This window comes from Rhagoletis zephyria, unplaced genomic scaffold, assembly GCF_001687245.7.
Source record: "Rhagoletis zephyria isolate East Lansing unplaced genomic scaffold, Rhagoletis_zephyria_1.1 Rzeph_scaffold_07508, whole genome shotgun sequence".
NCBI lineage: Eukaryota > Metazoa > Arthropoda > Insecta > Diptera > Tephritidae > Rhagoletis > Rhagoletis zephyria.
The window spans coordinates 1,153-12,374 of record NW_016164591.1 but is presented as its reverse complement, the minus strand read 5'-3'; the positions used below and the strand labels follow the sequence as shown (position 1 = coordinate 12,374).

At 36.3% G+C, this 11,222-nt stretch overlaps 1 protein-coding gene across 1 annotated transcript; it reads right to left on the bottom strand.

Annotated features, from left to right (window-relative positions):
* Positions 1 to 2,991: 2,991 nt before the first annotated feature.
* Positions 2,992 to 7,085, bottom strand: LOC108374245 (uncharacterized). Its single transcript, XM_017630225.1, has 2 exons — positions 5,691 to 7,085; positions 2,992 to 5,635 (listed from the first exon to the last, which is right to left on the bottom strand). Exon 1 carries the CDS (start codon positions 7,083 to 7,085, stop codon positions 5,796 to 5,798), a length of 1,290 nt encoding a protein of 429 aa, XP_017485714.1. The 3' UTR covers positions 2,992 to 5,635; positions 5,691 to 5,795.
* Positions 7,086 to 11,222: the final 4,137 nt, after the last annotated feature.

Below are 11,222 nucleotides of genomic sequence, written 5' to 3'. Positions count from 1 at the left end.
TTATTGCAGAGGACTGGAACTTGGCACCGCGATGTATATACAAAATTAATTCCATACTCATGGAGAAAAATTTGCGTTATTCGAAAAGGGGACATGGTTCCTCCCGTACAAATTTACTGTTTTATACTGCTCTGGAGGTGTTCATGGTAGAGTACTGGGACTTGGTACTGGGGTATGTAAAATCAGTTCTAAATTCATGGAAGAAGATTAGGGTTATAAGAAAAAGGGGGGGTGGCACTTCCAGTAAAAATTTACTTGCTCTTGCCACATATCCCTGGAAGTGTTTGTGGAAGAATACTGGAACTTGGTATGGAGTTGTGTATACAAAATGTATCAATTGCTCATGGAAAAAATGTGAGTTATTAAAAAAGGAGGCATGTCGCCTTCTTCTTAATACATATCTCTGGAAGGATAGAAAATCTCTCAAAGCCTTTTAAATTTGTTATGGAGATTTATTTAAAGTGCCGTACTGACTGAATAAATTTCATTAAATGGAAAAGGGAGAGCCGGGTTCGACCTTATAATCTAAAGCTCTCTTGAGGCATTTGCTACAGTAATGAGAAGTGGTATTTTATCAAGGCCAGGTTACTAAATTTGAGTTGGAAATATTAGAACTCGCCGTGGCACCTCCAAGAAGGTTTCACGTTCACGCGTCGTATACCTGGAAACCTTTTAAGGTAAACTTAGAGGGAGGAGAGAGGAGATTTTATAATTTCATTGTTTTAAACGGCCTAAATACCTTAACTCGCTTAGAAAATAACGAGCTATAACGAAATGGGCACAGAAATAAAATCTAACATCATTAAATTATTTTTCCTATTTGTATAAAAGCGCGGGGTGAAACCCGCGGGTATAAGCTAGTAAGGCCATAAAATAACAAAAACAAATAACTTAAGGACGAGCACACCTAAAAGTTTAACATTCTAATAAAAGAAATATTAACAAAAACCAACAACCACATGATCAAGTGAATTGCAGCGGGATAGCTGCGCTTAATTGTAGCTGGCTTAACAGGTGAAATAGTGGAAATAAGCAACAATAATTAACAAGTCAGTGGGCTCGTCGGTTGGAATCCTACTGAAAGAAGTCTGATGAGGAAATGTGGTGATTTCCGAAATAGCTATCACTTCTACCATTTTTTCAAATTAGTGTTGCTTTTCCACAATAAGTTTTCATTAAAAAACGGTCTTAAGCTCAATAAAAATTGTTGAAAACAAAATATCAAAGTGAAACACAGGTGCTTCGTGTATGCAAACATACACACACAAATACATTTGTATGTACAATACACAACTTACGTATAAGCACACATTCATATAATTAAATACAGTGACACAAACTCGTGCTGTGATCTCAATTTATAATCTCACACTGAAACAACGTACAGTGGCTTTCTACTTTACAAAAAAAAGAAGGTTCGTCTCTGAAATATTTAGAGGTATGCAACAAAATAAAAGCTGAAAATAACAATTACTTGCATATTATCCCTATGCTCCAAGTTTTAGCAAATCTGTTTAGAATAATCGAGTGGTAGCCGGGTTTTAAATAAGACACCTTCTCCTTCTTGCTTCTTTTATTCTTTTCTTTTCACAAGATGGTGTCTTAAAACTATACCTTAAGGTCTAGTTACACTGTTCGTGTACTAAAAATATGCTAAAGAGACTACTACACCAGGGATGAAAAATTAGGTACAATTGTACCTTTTTCCGACGTTTGATGACTTAAAGGTACATTAGGTACAGTCAGTAGATTTTAGGTAGAATTATTATTATTGACCCATATTCGCTTTTTGATTTATGGAAGTATATTTAAAATGCGTTCGAAGTTACTTACGGCAATTTGATTATTTTCTCTAGACTTGTTGCACCTATTAAAAGGAATCGGATAAATTAGCAGACTTTTCGTGTTGTTGCTGGATAAAGAAGAATACTTCGAAAGTGTGTTTTTTATCTTTTTCGCCAATATTTTTCAGTAGTCAAAATTAGACAAAAACAACGCTTCTCCGATTCCCATTAGACTATAGTCTATGGATATAGGCTCAGTTAAAAAAAAAAAACCAAATCATGTTTAAAGTACATCATCCTTTGTATTCATGTTTTAAATAAAATTGATAAAAAAAAAACTACAAATGAATGATGTAACTTTTTTTAGGTACAATCTGCCTCATTTAGGTACATTTATTTCATGATATTAGGTACAATCTGAAATTTCCATTTTTCATCCCTTTACTACACTATTACATTGATTTATTAATCTATTACTTAGGCTAGTCTATACAATGCTACTACAGCTCGGCCATCCTGATGAATAGAATCACCTGATTCTGCTCAGCACATATATACGTGAGCTTATAACGTAAAATTTCCTCTACGAAAAACCCTATCCTATCTTTTGGAACTCGCATTTTCATAATTGTACCACGGTTTCAGATTTGCGACTGACCAGACACCTTTGTATGGTATTTGTGTTTGCTGGAAACCCTCTACATCTTCCGCTACGTAGCGATCGTTGTCTAGAATTTTAGATACTTTATACGGCCCTTTGAACTTAGGGATTAGTTTGCTAGACGCTCCTGTCTGCGAGCTAATATTAGAGATTACTACATAATCCCCTAACTTAAAGTTGCACGGTTTTCTGCGTTTAACATCTGAGTACCCTTTATTATAAGTTTGTGCTTTACGTTATTCAGCTTCTGCTTGTTTTCTAAGATCTTCTATATTTTTGTGGTTCGGAGTTTGTAACAATTCTAACACATTTTCACTCACACTATTTATGACCTTTCCTTTCTGTCGGACCCCGAATAGCAATACACTGGGTTGCTCTTTGGTTGCTTTATGAACCGTATTATTCATAGCATGTTCTACTGACTCCAAGACACTTTCCCAANTTTTCACTCACACTATTTATGACCTTTCCTTTCTGTCGGACCCCGAATAGAAATACACTGGGTTGCTCTTTGGTTGCTTTATGAACCGTATTATTCATAGCATGTTCTACTGACTCCAAGACACTTTCCCAACCCACCTCTTTTTTAGCATCTAACATCTTAGCTATCATTGGACCTAAACTTTTATTGACAATTTCAGCCTGACCATTTGCTTGAGGTGAGCTTGTTGCTACTTTTATGTGTTCTACGTTATTATCTTCTAAGAAATTTTCGAACTCTCTCGACGTAAAACAAGTTCCTCGATCTGATACTATAGACCTCGGTCTGCTATACGCTCGCAAATAATCTCTTAGGGCTAAAACAGCTTCATTCGACGCTGTTGCCTTGGCCGGATACAAACGAACGAATTTCGTGAATGCATCAATTACTACCAACACATGCTTGTACTTTGTTCCCTTGCTATGGATCGGTCCGTAATGATCAATGTGCACCATTTCGAATGGTTTATTTCCCTTTGGAATCATATGTAACATTCCTTCTTTTTTACCGCTTTTATTTGAAAAGGCTATACGCTTCAAGCAGTTTTCGATATGAACGGTTGCCTTTTTCCTGACTTTCGGAAACCAATAACTTTTCCCTATAGTCTCTACGACCTTGTGTACTCCTAAGTGCCCCATTTCGTCGTGGTATTTATATAGAACATGTTGTTCCATGGACTCTGGTACATAGAAGAGTAAATCTTTATCTTTATTTTTATAAACTACCCCATTTCTCATTTCGAACTGGCTGCTCTCTTTAAACTCTAAGTCCTTTTTGATATTTTCTATGTGTTTATCTCTATTCTGACATATAATTAAATTTTCTTCAAACTTGTTTGTGTCAACCACCAAGACGTTATTTACTCTACTCAACGCGTCCACATGTTGCATCCTTTTACCCTCTCTATGTTGAAGTTCGTAATCATAATTTTGTAACTCTAGCGCCCACCTGGCAATTCTTGGGTTCATTTCTTTTTTATTTAGTGTCAGCGTCAGAGAATTGCAGTCAGTAACAATTTTAAATTTTATGCCTTGTAGGTACACTCCGAATCTCCTCAACGCGTATACTATCGCCAGTGTTTCTAGCTCGAAGCTGTGATACTTAGACTCTACATCCGTTGTACGTTTCTAGAAATAGAAAACTGGATGTAGCTTATTATCCTTTTTCTTCTGAAGCAGTATCGCCCCGAAGCCTAGTGAACTCGCATCGCAGTGGAGTTCTGTGGTATCACAAGGGTCGTATATTGCTAACACTGGGGAGGCTATTAACTTGGCTTTAAGTGTATCGAACGTTTCCATCTCTAGCTGACCGAATCGAAATTTTTCTTCTTTTTTCAAGAGGTCGTAAAGGGGTTTGGCTATGGTCGAAAAATCTTTAATGAACCTGCGAAAGTAGGAGCAGAGTCCTAAGAAACTTTGCACTTCATGCACTTTGGTTGGTACTGTAAAATTTTCGACTGCCTTCAAACCTTTTTTGTCAGCCCGTATCCCTTCGCCCGTGATCGCGTAACCTAAATATGAAATTTCTGCCGAGAAAAACTCGCACTTATCTAATCGCAACTCTAGTTTATTCTCAACCAGACACCGAAAAACTTTTCTCAAAATGGGAATATGTTCATCTACAGTTTCTGTCGCGATCATAATATCGTCTAGATACACAATTACTTCTCCGCTGCGTATAATTTCCGAGAATATCCTATTTATAAACTTTTGAAAAGTGGCGGGAGCGTTTCTTAGCCCAAAGGGCATTCTTAAGAACTCAAATTTCCCTAGTGGCGTTGTAAACGAGGTGTATTTTACTGACTCTTCTTCAACAAACACATGAAAAAATCCATTTTTCAGGTCTAACTTCGAGAAAAACTTTTTGTTTACTAACCGATCCAACAAGTCATCAATCAGTGGTATAGGGTAGTTATCCTTTGCCGTGACTTTATTAAGTTTCCTGTAATCGACGCACATTCGCAGTTCGCCCGTTTTCTTTTTTACCAAAACTATGGGTGAAACGAATTCTGAATTACTAGGGCGAATATACCCTTTTACTAAGTAGTCATCTAATACCTTTTGTAGCTCTGCCTTTTCGGTATACGAAAGTCTTCGTGGAGCGCAACTGATAACTTTTTTGTTTTCCAAAACTAGACTTATTTCCTATCTGACCCTAGGCTCTTTTGGTACTTTTGCACACAAATATCCTTCTCGGAACAACTCTTGAAAATATACTCAGTTTCGCTCATTTCAGGAATTTCTATTGCTAATATTTCGTTTATGGCTTCGTTAACTATTTTGCACGTAGAACTACCACTAACCACTTCTTCTTTATCTGCGTCACTAACCTTTGGCACAACCGCTCCTTTGTACGTTGAATTTTTACTGGCCACCTTTTCTTTGTTACAAACATCGAGTTTCGTTACACCGTTTACAAATTCTATATCTGCAGCTTCATCCATAAATTCTACATCACCGATTTTAAGCTTGGCTTCGCTCGCCTGAATAAAATTTCTGCCTAAAATAACTGAATAACTAATCAATTCGTCTGGAACTACTCTAAGTTCAATCAACACACTTTTATTGAGCACTTTGACGTAACAAAATATTTTCCCAAAAATTAATAGTTTTGACTTATTGAGACCATAGTATGAATTTCTTTCATCTTGTAGCTTCACTCTTCCCGGTACAAGGCTCTTCTTTACAAGACTTATTGGGCTCCCCGAATCTATAACCATATCAACATTAAGATTATCTACGATACTAATACTAAAATGACTTACAAAATTGCTACTGGACGTCGACTTCTTGTAGTTTTTGCAACTCGCCGCAAAATGTCCGTGTTCGCCGCATGCAAAGCACGTCCCGTATTCGCGCTTAGGCTTGCTTCACTCTTTTGCGACGTGGCCGGAGCAATTGCAGTTGTAGCACCTTAGCCGCTCTTGACCACTTTGTATATTTGTTTTTGGTGCGACTCGTCGCGGCAACTCGACAGTCCGGAATGCTCTGGTCACCTCACCAGCACTTTTAAAATTCTGAAGCTTGGCTTGTATCTGCAATTGTTTATTAGGAATGCCGTCTACGAGGTATTCAACAAATTCTTCCTCGCATAGGTTGAGCCCAGCGCTCAACAGCCGTTTCTCGTTAGCGTAGCTACCGAACTGCTCGCCAAACTTCCAAATTCGCCTTTCGAACTTTCTACGTGCATTCAGTATGTTATCCTTCTTTCCGAATACGACCTCCATATCTGCGAGGATTTCGCCAACAGTGCGCATGAACATCTTGTTAGAGTTGTACCACATTAGGGCTTCGCCTTTCATTTTGAGTCGTACGACTAAACTTAACGCTTCGTCGCTGACTTGCAAGACTCGCTGAAAATGAAGCAACTGAGACCGCCACATCTCAAAATCCTCGCTTCCATCATAGTCGGGCATTAGCTCTTTCATAGTCTCCAACCCAGGCTTAGCGTTGTCTGCTGCGACCCTCAATTTCGCTCCGCCCTGCTGTAGCTCTAATTTCAGTTTAAGCAACTCTATCTCTTTTTCTAGTAGACTTATTCTCGTGCCATCGAATTCGCGCGTGTTACCTGGGCCGCACCCTAGCTCGTTTGTCACGCTCACAATTTCTTGTGAAAATTCGCGCCGCTCTTCGCCGCTGCCTCTATTCGCACCATCGTTACCATACGCACCATCGTTGTTGTACGCACCATCGTTGTCATACGCACCATCGTTGTTATACGCACAATTGTTATTATTCACACCATCGTTATTCGCCCCGTTGCTATCATTCGTAAAATCGCCATCATCGTCGTTATTCGCTCCATCGTTGCCACGCTCACCATCGCCGTTATTCGCACCTTTGTCACTGGTTGTTCCCCCGCCGTTATTCGCGTCGTTGCCGTTGGTTGGTCCATCGCCGTTATTTTTTTCTTTGGCTGTACCATCGCCTCCATCAACATTTGGTGGCACCGTTGCTTTGGCGCCGCGTTTTTCTGGCACACTATCACCTCCAGGCACGTCAACGGCTCCTGGACACAAGCCCCTTGCTTCTGCCGACAGCTCGCTAAGTCGTGCAGCCAGCGACGCTTTTGCTCCACTAGCGTTGAGGCCAACTGCCGCGCACCATGCCTTTAATTGAAGTAGCGAATACTTCTCCGCGTTAATTGTTTCCCGATTCATATTAAATTTCAAAAACTTTTACGTTGGAAGGGCTCACTGACCACTTCTGATGAAATGCGCAAGTTTAGAATAATCGAGTGGTAGCCGGGTTTTAAATAAAACACCTTCTCTTGTTCGCTGCTAAAATCGGAATGCTTCTTTCATTCTTTTCTTTTCACAAGATGGTGTCTTAAAACTATACCTTAAGGTCTAGTTACACTGTTCGTGTACTAAAAATATGCTAAAGAGACTACTACACTATTACATTGATTTACATGATTTATTAATCTATTACTTAGGCTAGTCTATACAATGTTACTACAATATATATATACAAACATATTGTAAACTATCTCTACTAACATGTAATTACATTTTCCCAATAGCATATATATACATTTAATACATTATATATAATATATAATATAAATTGCTATTAAGATAAAGGCTAATTCGGAACGCTGTGGTGTAGTGGTAAGCAGTACATGCTTTCACTCATCAGCACCTGGGTTCAAGTCCTGGTCAAAGCAATATCGTAAAAAATATATTTCTTAACAGCGGTCGTCCCTCGGCAGGCAATGGCAAACCTCCGAGTGTATTTCTGCCATGAAAAACAACTTCTCATAAAAATACAGTCGGAGTCGGCGTAAAACTGTAGCTTTGTGTGACAACATTAAGGCGCACGCCACAAGTCGGAGGAGAAGCTCGGCCAAACACTAACATATATGTAAGCGCCAATCTATTATATTATTATTAATTCGGCATTACTACCAATCAGCGTTGCCGTTTTGGTCCAATTGGACCAAAATTGGTAGGCTCATTATCCTTTGGTAGTTTGGTTGGTAGGATGAAGCTTTTGGTAGGCAAAAGTGAAATTGCAACCAAATTGAGCAATAAAATTTGTTTGCTTAAGATTGCATACTGCCAGTGCTATCTACTATTTATAGTAACTCTAAAATTATCTACGAATGGTAACCCTGTATTCATAGCAAGCAAAGGAAATAATAGCCGTCATCGAACGAACGAACTCAATGAGGTATAACCAAACTTGCTATCGTCTATCCGTGCTAGCTAACTTCGTTGTTGCTTTCACATGCAAGAGNTCATTATCCTTTGGTAGTTTGGTTGGTAGGATGAAGCTTTTGGTAGGCAAAAGTGAAATTGCAACCAAATTGAGCAATAAAATTTGTTTGCTTAAGATTGCATACTGCCAGTGCTATCTACTATTTATAGTAACTCTAAAAATATCTATGAATGGTAACCCTGTATTCATAGCAAGCAAAGGAAATAATGACAAGAGAAAGAGTGAAAGAAAGATGTTAAATGTCAAAAACTTGGCATTTGCGCGCCTTTCTTCAATTGAATTTAACAAACAAGCGAAAAGATTAGTGATGGACAAGTAAGTTATTTTGCTTTGAATTAGATACTTTTTAATCGTTGTTTATTTGCAGGTATATCTATAAAGCTTCTAAACCGTCCGAGGTAAGTGTGGACAATAATAGCGACGACTTGTTCAGGTAAAAAATTGCGACTAAGTAGGCATGTACATATGTGTCAATTAACAAATACTGAAAATTCTCGTGGTGATGAAAACTCGCCTGCGCCCAAAAACCAAACTCAGAAATAAACTAAACATCAGTACAATAAATAGTATTATGCACTGTAAAGAACTAGTACAAAAGGCTGATGCACATTACGTGTGGTCAGCAAAAAGAGATCTCAAAGATGTATGATTTTTTCACAAACTTTTTGTATACAATTAGGGGTTATAAAAACTTTTTGGTTTTAAACGAATAAAATGCTTGAAATTGTATTGTCGAAGAAAAAAAAAAACGTTTGAAATGAATTGAATTGATCTCAAAGATATATATACTCGGTACGTTTTTTTACAAACGTTTTGTGTACAATATTTTTGATACTTAGGTTGTTCACACTTGCTTGGTTATCAGGTTATCTGGTTAAATATTATTATTCTGCAGTGTATTTTATTGTTGTAAACTGAATAAAAAATATAACCACATAACCAGATAACCTGATAACCAAGCAAGTGTGAACAACCTAAATTTTATTTAAACGCATAAAATGTCTGAATTTGTTGTTTTATACATCAAAATGTTTGATATGAATTGATTTAATATCAAAACTATATACAATGCTTATAACTGTTTTTTATACGATACGTTAATTAATTTATTTAAACGCCCGAATTTATTTTGTGTAAACTCAAGTATTGCATGAATGGATAACCAACTGTAGCACAGTAAACCATATTATTTGGTATTTTAATTTATACCTACTGTTAATCTGCAAAACCTGTAAATTTAATAAAATCTCGTTTTATTGATAAACAATCTTTTGGTAGTTTGCAAACTGATTTGGTAGGCTTTTTGGTACCTTAAAATATTCTCAAGTGGCAACGCTGCCTCCAATAATTCTTGAAGAAAGAAGGCTATTGTGAAATATATATATATACATAGTTATACAGTGTAGTGCGGGTACAGTGAAACGGTCCACTTATATCCCTCAATAGTCCCACAAAAAATACAATAAAATAAAACAATTCTCCAGAGATTTTATCAGTAGCACATATCAAAGTGCAAACACCCTTTTATATATACGTGGCATTCGCAATTACGTAATTGACTTTCATTGCGTTAATTTAGCAAGAATTATTAAAAATATATATACATACAGTGGCGTAGCCAGGGGGGATATGGGGGGATAGATCCCCCCCCCCTCGTCATTGAACTACAATTATTTACTTTTGAATTAATAACACAATACTATTTTATCCTTCTGATTTAAATTTTTTTTTATTTCAAACGGATGACAAATTATCTTTTAATGAATATATGAGTAGTCCACTTGCAAACAGCGTTATGTGATTTTATAAAAGTAAACCATGAATTAAAAAAAACGTCTACGACAACAAGTAACATCCGTATCTTTTTTTATTACCTGAAAATTTGGATAAATAAGAGCCTAATACCATTAAAAAAATAAAATTTCAGCATGGTAGATTTGCAAATTTTATATTTAAAAATTTAATATTGCCAGTTTTGAAACAGTACTTCTCCTCTAGGAAGATTGGTTTTCTTCTTTTTTGCGACCTCTTCCACTAGGCACCGAAACCAGAGAACTTAGATAGATAGAGAAGGTGCAAACTGAAAGTGGAAACTATTCGCGGACGAAAAATTAACAGCGTTAGAAAAGTTCAAGTCGGAATGTAGAAATTCTGTTGAATTTAATGTTGATAACATAATACAATCTTGAGCAACATGAAATGTGATGTTCTTTGCGAGCACATAAACGAAAATATGGTAAATCTTCACATAATTTTCATTAGTTTGTAGTTTTTGTTAAATTTTTTATCTTGTTCTCCTTTTATGAAGATGCAAATACAATTTAAAATAATGATAGTTTGGCATAAAGTTTACACACATATGTACATGCATACATAGACTGGCAATCAAAAGTGAGTGCATGGTGTTTTTTTACTTAATATTTGCAATGATTTTCAATTAAATTTGTTTTATTATCTTTTTATAAAAATGTGGTTCATGCTTTAATTAAAACTACATAAGTCAAACTTTCAAACTTTACACAGAACATAGAAAAATTCAACGAATTCTCGTCTAAATTTTGACCTGTTTAATCTGAGTTTTTAGAAAAATTTTGAGTACGCAGATAGATCGGTTTTTTAATTCTAGTGGAACAAGATCAAGTTTTAAGCGGCTAAAAAATCCGGTTGATTTTTAATGATTATTTATTGCTGACGGCTTTTTCCACTTTTTACCAAATAAAAGTGAATTTCTTGTAGAATAAAATGCGCATGACCGTTTGCAAACAAATAAAAAAAAATTTGCGCTATTTTTTACAAATTGCACTTGCTATATGCATAAAACCGCAATTCCCGTCGAAAATAACATAAAAGTTTAACTTAAAAACATTGCAAATATTAAACAAAAAACAGGATGCACTCACTTTGCCAGTGTACATACATATTTGTGTTTAAAATTAACTACTTATGAAATAATTTTTGTGGCACGAACATATACATACTTGCGCTTTCTAAAAATGGGAATAAAAATTGGATTCGCATAAAATTTTAATTCCAATAACTAATATTTTAGTGAAAACATTTACAATAAAGCTTTC

Bases quoted from the DNA above. Each gene is read 5' to 3' on its own strand.
- LOC108374245 (XM_017630225.1), bottom strand. From the start codon at position 7,085: ATGAATCGGGAAACAATTAACGCGGAGAAGTATTCGCTACTTCAATTA.